The sequence below is a fragment of the Jatropha curcas genome, chromosome 4 (assembly GCF_041381405.1).
Source record: "Jatropha curcas cultivar XTBG-Jc1 chromosome 4, XTBG_Jcur_1.0, whole genome shotgun sequence".
Taxonomy (NCBI): Eukaryota; Viridiplantae; Streptophyta; class Magnoliopsida; order Malpighiales; family Euphorbiaceae; genus Jatropha; species Jatropha curcas.
In genome coordinates, this window is record NC_143154.1 from 24,594,641 (window position 1) to 24,611,997 (window position 17,357).

Below are 17,357 nucleotides of genomic sequence, written 5' to 3' on the forward strand. Positions count from 1 at the left end.
AAACCGGTTTTGGGTTAAAAATCCTAATTATTCTTATACTTTAGCATTTACTTTAACTATTATATATTAAATTCTAACACAATTTCTAAATGTGACTTGAGTAGTAGCCTTCAGATAATAAAACAGGGAAAAAAAAATAACAGGTAATACATAAGTTTTAAATTTTTTAATTGAAAATCTATTTAAAAAGCAAAAGTGATACCGACAATTTAGTTTAAACTTCCTGCATTACAAGATAAACACTTTAAATCACTATAGATTAAATGACAAAAATCAGTTGGGATAGTTCATTTTCCCTACCACACCAATTAAGTAAGCTCCATATGCACAAGTTTATTCAAATTATCAAAATTTATGATTTTTTTTTAAAAAATAATTTATAATTTCTAGTATGAGTTGAATTTATTTATTTTGCATTTCGCATTTTTTTTTTTTTCTTAATGTACTTGATAATGATAACAAGTGCTGGTTTGATGGCACATTCTATGGTAAGTCCTCGTGCTAGCATTATTCCTCTTTTGTACCTTAGGAGAAGTATTATATATTGCACTTCTTTTCAAATTTATGTCTATTTACTATCAAATTATTTTTTATTTAATTAATTCCCTACTTGAAATCATTAATTTTTTTATGTGAAATTTGAGAAAATTGAATCCCGAGCAAAGAACTTCTGCCCACTCTTACTTTAAACTAAAGAAAGTTTTTGGAACTCATAACATATTCTTCTTTATTCATAAGTAAATGGAAAAATAATTATTTAATCATGAAGTTTTATAAAATTAATTAACTCGTTTTTGTAATTATATATATATATATATATATGAGACATTTAATTCGAGATTTGATTCCGTCTCGTTAACTAATTTTTTTGCTATCCACTGTCCATAACTTCACCGAATAACTCACTACAGCCTCCAACACACTCTCACCACCGTTGCCAACGACGCAAAAACTCTACCACAATCCCACTACTATCTATCAACAAAAATTACCAAGATAATGAAATTTGTTACCTATAAAGATTTATCAGATCAACAAGAGCTAATTCTTTTCTTTTCAAAAAACAAGAGCTAATAGTTTACAACTCAACAAAAAAAAAAGGAAAGAAAACAATTCGATTTCATCTCCTTCTTCTTCTTTCAATTTGTTCTTTAACCAAAACCTGTAAATCCCAAAAGCAAACATAACTGCAAATGCACAGCAACCAATTACAATACGAGCAAGTTCTACAACTAATAAAGACTTGGAAGATGAAGGTAGCATAAAAACGGGTAGATTGATTGTGTTTATATATCTGGGATTTCTTATGCCACCAAAAAGGAAATACCAGTCTTACAGTGGAGCCTAGTGCAGAGATTGTGAAGTTAGGGATTTGGATGAGACAGTTCTGTCAAAGGAATTTTTTATATGAAAAATCGGCTACTTCTTAAATTATCCTTTTGATTTTAAAATCTCTAAAACCCTGTATCGAGGAATCACTCTTTTTTTCCACTCTCTGCGATCACTCTTTTCTCCACTCTCTGCATCAACAATGCAGGACTATCTTCTCTAGAATGCTTAAAATGACTTGCCCAGATTGTTACCCACAAGACTCATATCTTTAGAAAGCTTAATTTTTGGTCTTAGGGACCTTTCAACATTAGCAAAGAGAATTTGGGGCGATGTACGTATAGCAGATTGGATATGGGAATTGGAGAAATTGAACCATAGATTTAACATTTTCAATGGTTTTGCAATGAGAGACGCGAGTGCAGATAGAGATTGCTTGTGTTTCAAAGATTTTAAAGTTTTTAATTAGGTAATCAACAAGTGCTGGGTTTCGGCCTTTTGAGGCTTTAGCAAGAGAAGAGAAATTATTTATGTTTGTTGAGTTTGTACAGTAGAGTCGCAAAAATGGAGATGAAGAAGATTTAGGAGAAGAAGAGTGATGGTTTAATTTTTGTCTTATTGTAAGGGTGTTTTAGTCTTTTATTAAGTATTTAGCAGCAAAAATATTAAAATTAGACGGAATAACAAATTAACAAAATCAAATCAAATCTCAATAACTACATGTCTAATATATAAGTACCAGCCGAATTAATTAATTTCCCTAAATAAATCCATAGATGAAAAGGCTATTATATGTTGTGCTGCACAAAGCAAGACTTGGGAAACAAAGCCTATTTATAATTTCATTTGGATACATTGGAAATTTTTAATGGACATCGAAATTATTAAATGTTTAATACTTGATCTCTGCATTGTCTGGTTTACGAAATTAAATAGCAAACATAAAATACTTACTCTTTAGTACTCTTTATAAAATTTATATTTCATATATTTGAAAATATCTAAATTTTTTATTATTTAGAAATTTAACCAAAGATAGGTTACAAATTATCTATTTTATGGAATAATTAGTTCACATTTAAATTTAGTTTATATATATATATATATATATATATAATCAAGGAAGGAGTAATTCATAAACAACTTAATTTAAAAAATAATAATAAAAAAATCCTTATTGTAATGTGCCTGTCAACCATAGACTTAATAAGTATAGTTAATCTAAAAATAGTAAATTGGGGTTTAGTAAAAGAAGGAATCTCCATACATTATGGGCAGAGTCAGAGTGGATAAAATCCCAATAATTGGAATTTGCCTTAGGAATGAAGAGTTTAATGATTGAGAAACATTTTGTAGTTTAGCACTTCAAAATAGTGGATTGTGCATAATTTGGAGATAAGCAAAAAAAGCAATATATCAAGAATCACGAACGGTATATCCTCAAACCCATCATATATTGCTTTTGGTAATTTTTATATAAAGTTCAAATAAGAATCGTAAAAAGAGCTCTGAAATCCAATTGGCTCCGATTAAGCAATCTTGCACCTTTCCGGAATCTTGGATTGGTCCACTAGATGATAGGAAGAGCTTATGGGTTAAGGAAGCTGAGAGCAAGAGAGAGAAATGAATGTGTATATTCTCATGAATCTTTTTGAATATTGTAATTTTTTTTTTTTTTTAAAAGGCTATATATAGTTTGGACATCCCTAATGACCATTGACTTTTTCTTGGCTTAGAAGTAATGGTCCTTCATAATGCAGAATGCCAACTTAAAAGTAATACACCCAATAAAAGCATAGGAAAAGGAGTATGTTTACTACTGAAATGTGCTATTGGGAGCAGAATAAGTAATATAAAGAATTATTATCAAAATAGAGTCAATAATTAAACAATGAAATTAACAATCTAACCAACAATCCATTACATGCACAGTACAATACTATCAGTTAAACAACAAATGGATATTACAAATTGTAAAATTGTAAAGTCTAATTAGTCTTGTTATTTATGTGAGGAGTGAGAAGTCTTGAGTTCGAATTCTCGCGACCATATTGTTTTCATTAATTTTGTGAGTTCAGAGGAAGATTACCCTTGTGTAACCCGCAATTTTATTTCAACCTATTGAGTCTCCTTAGAGAAAACCTGGTTTACTAACTTTGAAACTTGTAAACAGAGAAATATTCTGCCTTAATTGATTAATTTAAGAAGAAAAATCAATTCTTGATTCTAGATTTTACTAATCACATGTAATAATATCAGTTTAATTTCTTTAAACATTGTAATCAGAACGACTAGATAAATATATAATGAACCCATGGTGTACAATTGTTGTGAAGCAAGTGAAATTAACCAAAATATATGAAATTATAAGTAAAAGGGGTATTGATTGACTAGTGCATCATGAAAGAAAGAACTTCGGCAGCCAACCTGAGACCAATTAGTGCTGCCAATTTAGGGGGGGGGGGGGGGGCGTGGGAGGGAATATTTAGATTAAATCCACAGTAGATAAAGTTTTCAAACTACATTTTACATATATAAAATGGAGTAAGAGACGCCAAAGAGACCTTATTAGCTTCTCAAATTCACAGTTACACCCACAAAGAGGCACTCTATATTAGCAATATAATTTCATCAATCAATCAGCAATTTCGGCAATAGGACATTCTTTAAAGGATTTATAATATCACCCATTTTCTTTGCTAGCCTTGACAACCAAACTGATAGTGACACCAATAGCTAAACACAAACAAGCATATAGACAGACAAGTGTTGGGCAAACAGCAGTAAACAGCAACATTAGAAGGGTATGATAATACAGGACCATAAGGATTATTTCATAATTTCCATTAAATGGAACTCATAGCCTTTGTGCATGACAAAACCATCATCAAGGGGGACCAAAAGCTAAAGAATGTTTGAGAAAAATAAAAGAGGTCAGAAACATTTAAAAATGTGGCATGAAGCAATAACAATAAATTTTGAGTTAATTGTGCATTGTGCCCACAACAATGCGCTCTCAACTATTTCATACATGAGATAAAATTGAATCTAACAGTGCACAATTAGAGAATGCCATCAAAAGGCACACAACAGTTTAAATTATTTCAGTCCCCTTGCAGTAGAAACACTGCAGACCCGAAGTCGCTTCCCCAGGGAAAAATCTGGTTCATCTACTCGGACCCTACGCACCGCCAGTCACACTATGGGAGCTGGCCATGCCTGAAGTCATTGCTTTAACCACGAGGAGGGGATGCCGAAGGCAGGGTTATTGACTGGAGTGAAGTCGTAATTAGGTAGTCCTCCAAATTGCTGGTATACCTAGATTCTAAATCCAAATGGTAGTATCAGGTCCCTTAGCTATTGTTGCTCCAAGCCCTTGCAGAATTTCCAAAGCCCTTGCGGAATTTCCAAACATCATCTCGTATTCCAATTACAACCATTCCAGCCAAAACATAAAAACTTTACTTTAATTGATAAACAGCCACAGATGCATCCACAATTAGATAATGATAAGTAATTCCTAAACCTGATCAACAATAAAAATATCATATACCAAGGAACAATATTGAAAAAATAAATATCAAACATGCATCTGGTTGTAATAAATGTTTAGGCTTTATTTAGGTTGACCTCATTTTTTGTTTTTGACATTAAAAAGCTCAAACGTGCATGGATTATTAATTGTACCCAAACCCTTAAAAATCCTAAACAAGCAAATTGATTTCAATTGCACCTAACAACCAGGGAAAAAAAAAACCGAATAATTTTAATTCTCATCAAGCAATGCAGCTGAAAACGCCTGCACAGACAAGATAAACATGAATCTAATGAATAACGGTGTAAAAATAGAGAATGCCATCAGAAGGGACATATCAGTTTGGATTATTTCATGGTTCTTTGCAGTAAAAATACTGCAAAGCTCAAAGCCCTTGCGCAATTTCCCAAACATCATCTGGCATCCCATTGCAACCATTCTAGTAGTTGAATGAAACTTCAATTTGATAAACAAGTACAAATTTGTCCACTATTAGATATATAAAATTTTTCATAAAATAGATCAACATTCAAGATCAACAAGAAAAACATATCTGGGAAAAGTATGGGGAAAATATTGAAAACAAATACTATAGTTGCATCATGGATTCAAGGTCTAACAACAGGTTTCAGCTTTAATTAGGTTTAACTCACTTTATTTTATTCCAAACACGCAAATCTTCTGCAGTCATTCAATTCAGAAAATAGATCCAACAAATCAAACCAACTTTTGATTTCTAAATCTTAACAAGTAAAATGGCACAAACGTAAATGCAGATATTAAAAGGTTATTTTCACAATGCAGTAAAAACGGAAATGGAAGAAGAAAAAACAACAGAGGGTAGTGAAGGTTGAGGCTTTATGTAGGATGAAGTTATTTTACTTTTACATTTTATTTATAAAAAAAAATATTACATATTCATTAAATCAAACATTCTTTGTTTTCTAAATGTTAAAAATCAATTTGATATCAAACATTCATGCATAGAGGAGCAAGAAAAACAAAGAATTTCACAAATGCCAATCAACTGCTGCTATCAGAAAAGATTTGATAACATTGAATTATTTCATATTTTCCATTGAATGGAAATCAAAACCCTTGCGCAATATCATCATCATCATCATCTAGCAGCATTACCAGAAACCACCATTAAAAACCCAAAAATATTCAACAAAATCAAAGACAACTAGAAATAGTGGCAAGGAGGAGAGGTATGACTTTAGTAAATTTGATTTTGCATCCATGCGACCACTCGAAAGAACAAATCAAAATAATATCCATATACACATTAATACAAGCATAAAAATTGAAAGAATCTTACTAATCCGGTAATAACTTATAAAAAAGTAGACCAATGACGGACCCGAGAGAGAAGAATGAAATGTGACTTGCAGCTCTTAAACCCTAGAACTAGAATAAGCATCAGCATTCGCCCTTCGGGTGAAGGGCTGGGTTCTATGCTCTCTGGTTTCGGCTTAAAAGCCACCTGACAGCTAGACCTGATTATGGGCCCATAATGGACCGGGTTTAATTGGATCAATTTTTATTTTACCCTAGTTCTGTTCGGCCAGGTCCAAAAACTCATTGCAAGCTCAATTGGACTACGCTCGGGCTCAAAAACAGATTGAACAGGCCCGGTTGTTTTTTGGCCGGGCGGGTCTTGATCAGGTGTACCTTCTACAAAGCCCCAGAAGAAGCAAATGGGGACATAAGTACGTAACATAATGCATTGCCTGCATTGTGACAATGAGATAAAACTTAGAGATTAGAGAACCTTCTGGATTCTCTTACATCATTAACTCCACCTATAAAATAAATCCCAAACTCCCATTTTTCTTTCCAAGATTAAACGCTGAACCCAAGAGAGGGATCGATTTCTGCATAAAACAATGGCGGATGGTGTTTTCGGGTACCCTTTTAGGCGCCTGTTTTGGAACACTCCGGTATTCCGCGAATTTTCTGGATCAACGGCTCTTATGGATTGGCTTGAAACCCCTTCTGCTCATATATTCAAAGTCAATGTTCCAGGTACCATTTCTTTCTCACAGTATTTGATCCTGAATTTTTATGGGTCTCGCTTAATTGATTCACGAAATTATGGGTTTTGCTTGTCAAGAAATTATCTTTATAATTGAATTTTTATGAGATTTTAATTTCCTGCTTTGAAATTCTTTTTGGCTAATAGGGTACAGTAAAGAGGAAATAAAGGTTCAAGTGGAGGAGGGGAACATTTTACAGATAAAGACAGAGGTCGGCAAAGAAGAAAGCCATGGAAACGACACCGTTTGGCATGTAGCAGAGAGAGGGACAGGAAAGAAAAACTTTTCTAGAGAAATTGAATTGCCAGAAAATGTGAAGGTGGATAATATTAAGGCCCAGGTTGAAAATGGTGTTCTCACCATTATTGTGCCAAAGGATACAAGTCCTAAGCCATCTAAAGTCAGAAATATTAATATTACTAGCAAGCTTTAAAAATAAATAGTTTTCAAATTTGATGATGAGATTAGCTGAGATTGAGAAATAACAGTTTGGCCTGTGGACTGTTCTGTGCAATAGAAATATAATAATAGTTTAGTTTATTTGTAACTAAACCTCCTCTTAGAGTAATAATGTCAAATTTCAAGTATTATTACATCCTTTTTTTAAGACTTGGATTTGCAATTAGTTCAAATTCTTAGGCCAGTATTTTTTTTAATTACTGTTACAATTTTTTAAGTAGGTTATAATTTTTTAAGTAGTATTTAGTGATTTGATCGGTAATAGCTTTTTAAGCATTTTTTTTAGTATTTTGACCAATTAAATTGTTAAATATTATTTTAAAAATTATTCAGTAACATAATATTTAAATTTATTTATAAAGAATTAAAAAGTGTTTTGTGAAAAGTTAATTAATATTTAATTTTTAACATTTTATAAAAAATTATTTAAATAGTTAATGATTAAACATTAAGAGTCATAAAAATAATTAATTTTATTAAATAAATTCTCAATCTAATCGATGTTTTCACATTTTTTAGTGTCTTCTAGGTTCATCTATCTTTATATAAAGTATATAAATATATAAAGTATATAAATTTAAGCACGTAAGTACAACAAATTTAAATTGAATTTTCCTTTACCAATATTGAAGAACATTATATAAAATAAAACGAATACTAATTGAAACAATTTAATTGATTGAATTGAATTGATTAATATGAATGGAAAATACTAGTACGTAGCAATTTTTTAAGCAACATATTAAGTTTACAAATTATCTCCACACCAAGCAATGTCTTTAGAGATATAGGCTTTAAAAAACAAGATGGGTTTTGAAAATTTTTTAGATATGAAGCACAAGCCCACTTTCAATAATAGGCCTAGCTTGTATTTATTAACTTTATTTTAAATAAGTTGTGAACTCGTAGTTTGGACAGGTTACCATTTTTCAAACCAAACCCCACCCGTAAACCTGCCTTCTTATGATATTAATAAAAACATTGTCTATAATCAATTGGAACTCAAATCCTCCTTTCAAAAAAAAAAAAAAAAAAAGAATTCAATTCCAAAACTTGCTACTTGTCATATATTATTCATTTTGGTTTACAAAGAGATAGATTTTCTGCAGATTTAGTTATCATTTCTTCTAAGTTATCATTTAGTTAGGCTCGTTTAATTTAATTAGTCATATCAACTTGTAAGTTATAACTCGCAGTTGTTGATAGTTGGTAACAGCGTAGCTGATGCATGATTTATGAACTATTATCAAGTAATAATGTACCTAACATTAGGCTATGTCTTAATGTGCAAAATATAAAATGATTATTAAATGTGTAATTATATATTATGGTGTATATAATATATTTTAAATTTTTAAAGGTGAATATATTATTTTTTTATTTTAATATCTTATATAATTAAAAATATTAATTAAAATTTTTAAAATAATATTCAACAAAAATTAATTATTTATAAATAACTATAAATAAATAAAATGATAAAAACTACAAATTTGAAAAATAATAACTTTATTAGTAATTATTTTACAATATTAATAAAGTTGAAGAATAATATAAATATTAATCCGCTATAAAAAAAAAATCCAAAACAAAGTTGATGAAGTTAGTAGTTGATTTTATAAGGTTGATTGGTTTAATTAAAATTCTTACCAAATACTTATAACCAACTGTAGTATACGAATTAGCCGTAACCAATCAATTTAACCAAATGCCTTTTTAAAATGTCCTCATATACGGCTAATAATTTAAAACAAAATTCAAAATTATTAAATCATTAATTTAATGTCAATAAAAAACCTATCAATATAATTTTTTTAACGAACTTTTAATGTTTTGATTAAGTCAAAACTCTATCTACGTCAATTGCAGCGTTCGGTAACACGCATATTGAGAAAGCTTTTAAAAGTTTAGTTTAATTTTTATAAAATGTTAAACACTCTAAAAGTTTAGTTTTTAACGCATTTAGCTTTTAATCAAATTATTTTGATAACCATACTCATTATTTTTTCTTTGTATTTAACTAATTAAACAATAATATTATTTTAAGCTAAATAAATATTTTTATCAAACACTTCTAATTTAAATCGTCGTATAAACAGCTAACAGCTACTAAAATAGCTAATATTGCTATTTTTTTTACTAAAAAAAAAGTCAAAATTAAAAAATTAATGTTGGCTTACCTTTCTATTAACAAGAATGGACAATAATAATTGAAACATGAATTAGACAAGCAATAATAATTCAAGATTTTGGGTATTGTCGTTGAAGTTTCTCTATGTTTTATTGAAATGTAATTTGGATATCTACTTTAGCTACCCAATTACTTCTCCATTGAAAGAAGCTAGGTTGTTCACACTCCCATTTGGAAAATCTCCACCCTATATCACTTTCTTACTTAGACTCCATTTGTTTCCTTAAAAAACATTTTTCAAATGGCTTATTTTCAATTGTTTGGTTGTAATATTGAAAATTAGTTAAAAATATTAATAATAATAGAAATTTTATAATTTAAAAATTTTATTGTTAAATATGAAAAAAATGAAAAAAAAAAAGAATTATGAAAGCCGCCAGCGGCCGGTGGTGGTGATCGGTGGTGAATGATGACTGGTGGTAGTGACTATGATGATTAATAAATTAAAAAAAATATGGATTTATAAGGTTTGTAAATGTCCGGAAAATATTTTACTCTCTCGAAAATGGGAAGTTGTTATCCTTAAAAAATGACTTAATTTTCCTTTGACCAGGAAAATATTTTTCATTGACTTATTTTCTTGAGCACCCTAAACAACGGAAAATTATAAAAAATATTTTTCTATAAATTATTTTAGGGAAACAAACTGAACGTTATTGTTTTATTTTCTTTGGTAGAGCAACTTTCTTACATAACAAGAAGTTAGAAGTTTAACTTTAAATTTTTATTAATCAACTTGTTAGTAAATCTTAAAAATTTTAATTTTTAATTTTTATATTTTATATAATTTTTCTGATAAAATCCTATATGATGTAAAAACATTATACTGAGTCCAACTTCATTATAAACTGTAATTCAATTATATGGAGAACTATTCATAATTATTTAAAAATTTAATTTTAGACGTACCATGTTACCTGGCCACTTAGTATAAGGAATTAGCGTCAATTCAATCTCAATTTCCCCAAATATCAACTTTTTGACAATTTTTTCTTGAATTTACATTAAAAAAATAAAATGTCCAATTATTTTGCTCAAAAATAAATATTTGGTATAAATCAAATACAATTAAAAAATAATAAATATTTTATCTAAATAAAATGCAGTTAAAAAATTGTAAATATTTTTCTAAACAAATATTTCAATATAATCAAATGTTCTCTAATTCTATAATTTTTTTTTAGTCAAAATTTTGTGTAAGTACTTTTAAATGAAAGATAAAATACTGTAATTTTTTAATTATTATATTTTTTTAATAATTTTTTAAAATTTTAAATAATTTTTATTAGTTAAAAATATAAAAATTATTCTTTAAAAAAAAGGCTTTTTGTTCTTTTGGTGCAAGTTAAAGGATAATTTATATAAAAAATTAATTTTTACATAAATTGTATATTATTTACAAGTTGAGCTTTATTCCCTTAATATAACTGCCATATTAATTCTCTTTATCCCAAAATATAATCGAAGCTCTATCATTAACTGGCTCCTCTTATTGAAAGAGCTTACTCTACTTTTACTATTCCCTTTGGATTGAGTTTAAAGTTGTTTTGCAAAATTGCATTTGGCTTTTTTTTGTTTTTTTGTTTTTTAACTTTTGTAAAAAAGAATTGTTGAACTATTTTAGAAAAATCATGATTTTGAAAGATTTTAGAAAATCTAGCTTTTCTAAATTATGATTTCCAAAGTTTTAAATATTGGAAACTAAATGCAAAAATGACATAAAGAAAATACTAAAGTGTGTAAAATCAAGAGACCCTTTGCTGGAATGTGTGTGTTTTTCTAATGAATCATGATGGTGTGCCTCTTCTAAAATATTACCAACTAAGGATAATGTTTTGCTGTCAATTAGCAGTAAATAAATAAATAAAGTTTTGTAGGTTATTATTTCAATACTTTCTGATTGCTGCTTGTTTTGGTTATTTTGCAATTTAATTAACAAGAAATAAAAAAAAAAATATCAATGTAATACTTCTCAGATATTTTAAAGCTATTTTCTAATAATTTTTTAAGTATTTGGGAGGAAATTTTACTATATATGGCAAGACTTGAGCACTATCACCTACTCCTAGATGATAATTTCTCATAATTATCTAACTATTCAATAAAATAAGTTAGCGAATTAAGTCATTTATTTAATTTTATGGCACTTTAAATTTTTGTGTTAAATTTATTGGACAGTTTAATTTACAAATTATTCTATTAATTAAATACTTCAATTTATAAAATTAAATTGATTAAATACTCGTTAGATAGTTGAAATTTAAATATTGTTATTTTATAAATTGTAATAGTCACAAATCAAATTAAATTTTCAATATGAAGCCAAAAACTATTATAATGTTATTAAAATTCGTAATGTTAGAAGCATAATAGATCTCCATAAAATTTCAAATAACACAAAATTTTTTGAGAAAAAAAAATAAAAGGGTGAATTTATATATTTGGGCATTGTTTCTTCTGAATATGCTAATGGCAAAAAAAAAAAAAAAAAAATTATGGTTTTTGCAATTTTAGTCATTTTTTAAATTTTGACAATTGTGCTAGTGAAGTTATTTTTTCATTGCAATTATAGCATGTATTACAAGTTATTGACATTGTCGTTAGTGGGGTTCGTGTTTTGACACCATCAATGCCGTATTATTACACCGCGTCAACTTAAGTCAATTTTTTAGTTTAGGCAATTGATCCATAAATTTATTTCTTTTTTTCAAATTTTATGTTTTTGAAAATTATTTAATTTAAAATTTATTTATATTAGAAATAAATTATATTAGGCTAATAAACAGTTAAATGAAAAATATACAATATATTTGTGAGTTGTAATGTTATTTAGTATTTTGGAATTAAACTCTTATTTTTGTATAGTATATTAATTATTAATTAAGTAAATAATTAAATAATAAATTTTACATAGTAAATTGATAGGTTGTAATTTAGAGAATCATTACAGAAAATCTAAAATTTATATGATTAAGCTATAATTGATTTTGTACTAAGCACGTATACCATATTACAAAAATAAAAATAAAAAATTGACTCAAATTGCAAGAACCGTCAAGTTTGTTTTATCTTTTAGCTTTTGTTGCTGACATGTCAGGTGATGTGGCAGTAATGTGTCAAAAAATAAATCCTACTAATGGCAATATTAAAACTTCGTAACGGACATTGAATGGGACTATGCCACTATTTTCAAAACTAAATAAATTTTAAATTAAAATTACAAAACGCGTTAAGTTCAGTTTTTTGGTCATTTAACATTCCAAATAATATCCTCAATCACGTTTTAAGCAATTTATGCAATTTATAAAAGGAGTGTGTTCATTAAAAAAAAAAAAACTTTTCAATAAAGTAAGAAAAAAATGAAAAATGAAAAACATTTTCACTTGCATTATTTCCGAAAAATAATGGTAGAATGGGACCCCGTTGAAAATGAAGGAGCAATCAAAATATTATCCATCCAATCAAATTATAAAAGGCGCCACCGTAGTTGTGATGTTCGTCCAACCATTTGTTGCCACGTCGCGTCGCTGACTTGTCATTAAGAATAAATCAAAAGGCAGAAGCAACGTATTTTGGATCATATAGTACGGTACAATGTATTTTTGCAACTGCGACCGACCAATTATAACTTTTTGATAATTTAAACAGGAAAAAAACTATGATAATTCTAGGTCTGACGTGTACCCATTAATGTAGTCGTCCAAAGGAATATTTAAAGTTTAACCCTTACCATTCTTTTGTTTTTCATTTTAACAAGGAAAGCATATCATTTTTTAATTAATGCATCAGAATATTCTGAATTTTATATAATTTTACAATTTTACTCTAATTAGATTTTTTTTTGTCAATTTTACTCCAATTTTGATTTTTATAGCAATAGCATCTCCAATTAGAATTAAAGATAGAATTGCAAATAAAAAATATTTTGATTCTCTTTTTTTAAAATAATAATAATAAAATAAAATAAAATTTTAATTGTCCTTTGAATGTCATTATATTCACATATGGTGAGTAGCACATTTATATATTTAGTAATATGATAATTAAGGGAAATATAATTAAATTTTATTTATTTATTATTAAATGAATAATAATTTGATTATATTAGGATTTTTTTCATCATTAAATATAAATAATATAAAATAAAATACGTAGTTTAATATTTTATTGATTTAATTTTTATTTCATGCTTGGAGTTTTTTTATAGTAATAGAAATTTATGTTATTAAATTATTAATTAGCACATTCATTTCAAAAATTAAAATTTAGTCTATGCAACATTATTTGTTTTGACTAATATTTTTTTTTTCAAAATTTCATTTTTTTAACTTTTTATCAGAGTCCAAATATAATTTAAAAAACTAAAAATATTTTTTATTTACAATTATGTCCTTAACTACAGTTGAGGATATTATTCCTAGAAAAGATTAAAATAGAGTAAAATTAATAAAAAAATAAAATATAGTGAAATTGCAAAAACCTATAAAGTGGGAGTGTTTTGTTATATTAAATCCTCTTTGAACTATTATTGCTTTACTCCCTTTTCGCTTTACATTTTTCTTTCTCTTTGCTCATCTAATATATAAACTATTTTACTTGCTGATTTATTATGCAAGTTGAATTTCCACCTATAACTGGCACATTATTTATACGATCAAGAAGATTAGGGGATAATTTTCAAAGTATAAAGGGGGTATTACTCAATTGTCTTTATACCTCAGTTCATCATCTAAAAATATATAAACTTTAATTAGAATAATAAAAACGTCAATTAGCTGATTCTCAGTCAAGAGCTGGCTAAATGCTGACATGGCATTATTATGTCAGCTAATAAATGAATCAGAAAATTCTAAGTCAAAATTTTATTTTTCTTCTCTCGCTCAAGTGCTCTTTCTCTTGCCCACTAAAACAGCTCATTCTCTCTTTGTTTTTACTTAAACCCTAAGTTGACAAAAGGAATGAATTTGACAACTTGATTCTAAATCTGTTTGGTAGAGTTGGGAATGCAACTTTGGATCCATTCAAAACGAGCTTAAGTGATATTTTTGAAAATTGTCCATTGAGAATTAGAGTTTTTTTTTTTTTTTTATAAACGACGGCAAGGGCGTGCACATAAACTAATCACTGACAAAGGTACCAAATTATAGCTCAATCTCTACCAGATAAGCCATATAAATAAGTAACAATGCAAAATTTCAATAAAACAAAATCGAAAAACGATCATGAAAAATTTAGAAGCATGTTGGAGCTCAGAACCATCATCTACGGGCCTCGACCATTGTGATGCGTGTGATTTCATAAATGCATAATAAAATAGAGCAAAAATCCATGCTTCATGCTCTGCTCTATCATTGGGTTTAGTCATCAATACTAAGAGTAACGACCATTGATTTTTAATTCGTTAATCCCGCATACTAGTAGTTGTACTAACATCAGAATATGAATAGAGGAACCATTAGATTCAAAACTCGAATTGGGGAAGTTAAGTGAAAGTGAAGAAGAAGAAGAAGAAGAAGAAGAAGAAGAAGAAGAAGAAGAGGAGGAGGAGGAGGAGGAGGATGAGCCCTGTGAATCCCAGCAAGAATATGGCGAAGCAGGGGATATCAAACTATGAGAAATAGAGGTATCGAGAATTGCAACAAAAAAAAAAAAAAAAAAAAAAAAAAGCCATGATAAAGGCTTTAGGACTCCATAAAATGTTACATTCTTTATGGGTTCTGCTTAGAAATCGATTCAGTGAGAATAAAGAGCGAGTTCTGAATTGAGAGATATTTTAATGCACTTGAATAAGAAAGGGAGCATGTGACATAGAGGAAAGAAAAAAAATATATGATGTGGAATTATTCAATTCATTTAGGTGCTGACAGAGTAATGGTACGTCAACATTTAATCGACTCTTGATATGAAAACAAACTAATTGACTTTTTTTTTACTCATTAAAGTTTGTGTATTTTTTAAGTGATGAATTGAAATGTGAGGACAATTAAGTAATACCTTTTATACTTTAGATACCATGAATGAAAATAAGCCATTAGAAGAATGGCTTCAAACAATTTGTGCTTGAAGAAAGTTGGGTATATTAATATTAAGGCTCGAAATCTTTCTAACACAAAAGATTTTAAACTGAAACAAATCAAACTTCTGAAATGGTCAAACTATAGCATAAACCCAACCTTAACGATTACATATTTTCACAAGTCAAAATTACAAATATATTCAAAAAGTAATTTTCCACAAACAAATTACAAAGTAGTTCTATAATTTCCTAATGACAACCTAATTAAATTTACTCTAATTGATTGACCAAAGGAACAATTGTGAGCATAAACCATGATCAGTTTCAAGTGAAAGAGAAAACACACTTAAGAAATTTAACAATACACCATAGATTTGAAAATAAAAACTAATAATACTCCCTCCGTTCTACTTTAATAGCAGCATTTGCTCTTTTCACAAGTATTGAGAAAATGATTAGAATTCATTCATTTTCTAAAAATACATAGTAGATTGTCTAAATTGCCCTTCTTATATGTAAATTTAAAAATAAATTATACCTAATAAATATAAGTAAAATTGAAAATAAAAACTCCCTCCGTTCCTTTTATATAGGAAAAGTTTTTATTTTAGGTGTTCTTTTTGTATAAAAAATTTTGCCTAATTTGGTAATTTTGAGAACCATGCCAATGTGAAATGTCTATCTTACTATTGTTTTAGTCCTTTGCGAAGCTTTTACTGTGGTAGATTCTCAAGATAATGGGAGACTTTCAAGATAGTGGGAGACAAAGATATATGTAAGCATTTAATATAAATAAATTTTGGAGAATGGATTTGCTTACGTCAATTTTCATAAAAAAAAAAAAAGGTGCTCGTATAGGTTGTTTGAGCACAGATTAAAATGGAGTTTGAATAGAAAATGACCATAGAATTTTCAATTTGACCATATTGAAAGGAATTCTTACGGACTTCATTGAAGTTTTAAAAAATAGAGCAATATTTAAAGTATGTTTTCAATAACCAAAGGCAGTTGAAAGGTTAAATGAATATAAATTTTCATATTTCCACACAACTTTTCTAAATACATGACAAAAAATGAATTTCTCTCCACAGGCCAGAACATAAACATCATGTTTGTAACTATTTGTATTATTTTCATTTCAACAAACATTTAAAACCTTATTAAAGATTGAAACATAATTTAAGGTATATATTGATATTAAAGGATGAATAAATGAGATATTAGGGGGAATTAGTAAAAAAATGACAAAAAAAAAAAAAATTAAACTACTTTCTTAATCTTGTCTATATAAAAAGAAAGAGGGAGTAATTAATATAGTTTTAAAATTCTAAATGAACACTTAAAATGAAGCAAGATAAAATACTTATTTTTTACTATTAAATTGGGAGGCACGGAGTAGAAGGAAATTTATTACCGAATTTATTGTCAACGATGGTGACTTCATAGCTTGTGTATTGAGGTTCCCAAAATGCCTGAGTTTCCTGCGGACATAAGATTTAAATGCTTTATATGATTTCATTAAACATCTTTGGTTTTTGTGATGACAAGAAATTGAATCTTTGCCCTTGTTTTAATTTCTCTTAATTTTATTTAACCAACCTCGTTCCAAAATATAAGTCTCAAAATATAAATCGTTTTAAAGTTATTGTTTAATTTCAGAATATAAGTTATTTAAGTATTTTAAGAAGTAATTAATAATATTTTTTAATATTATCTTTATTTATATTAAATTCAATAACTATATTCATAAGTTACACTTGATTTTTAGATAAAAGATAATTTAGTCAA

General features: G+C 27.9%; 1 protein-coding gene and 1 long non-coding RNA gene across 3 annotated transcripts; one reads left to right on the forward strand and one right to left on the reverse strand.

The window, feature by feature from the left end:
• Positions 1–4,243: 4,243 nt before the first annotated feature.
• LOC110010689 (uncharacterized) lies at positions 4,244–6,472 on the reverse strand. 2 transcript variants are annotated; one of them, XR_005178538.2, is made up of 2 exons: positions 6,228–6,472; positions 4,244–4,855 (listed from the first exon to the last, which is right to left on the reverse strand). It is a non-coding gene; the product is annotated as an uncharacterized LOC110010689 (long non-coding RNA). The 2 variants fall into 2 exon arrangements; XR_002285675.3 differs by having other exon boundaries at positions 6,186–6,472.
• A 136-nt stretch (positions 6,473–6,608) lies between these two features.
• On the forward strand, positions 6,609–7,510 carry LOC105645426 (HSP20-like chaperones superfamily protein). Its single transcript, XM_012231030.4, has 2 exons — positions 6,609–6,892; positions 7,050–7,510. The coding sequence occupies exons 1-2, from the start codon at positions 6,754–6,756 to the stop codon at positions 7,334–7,336; spliced, it is 426 nt and encodes a 141-aa protein (XP_012086420.1). The 5' UTR covers positions 6,609–6,753; the 3' UTR covers positions 7,337–7,510.
• Positions 7,511–17,357: the final 9,847 nt, after the last annotated feature.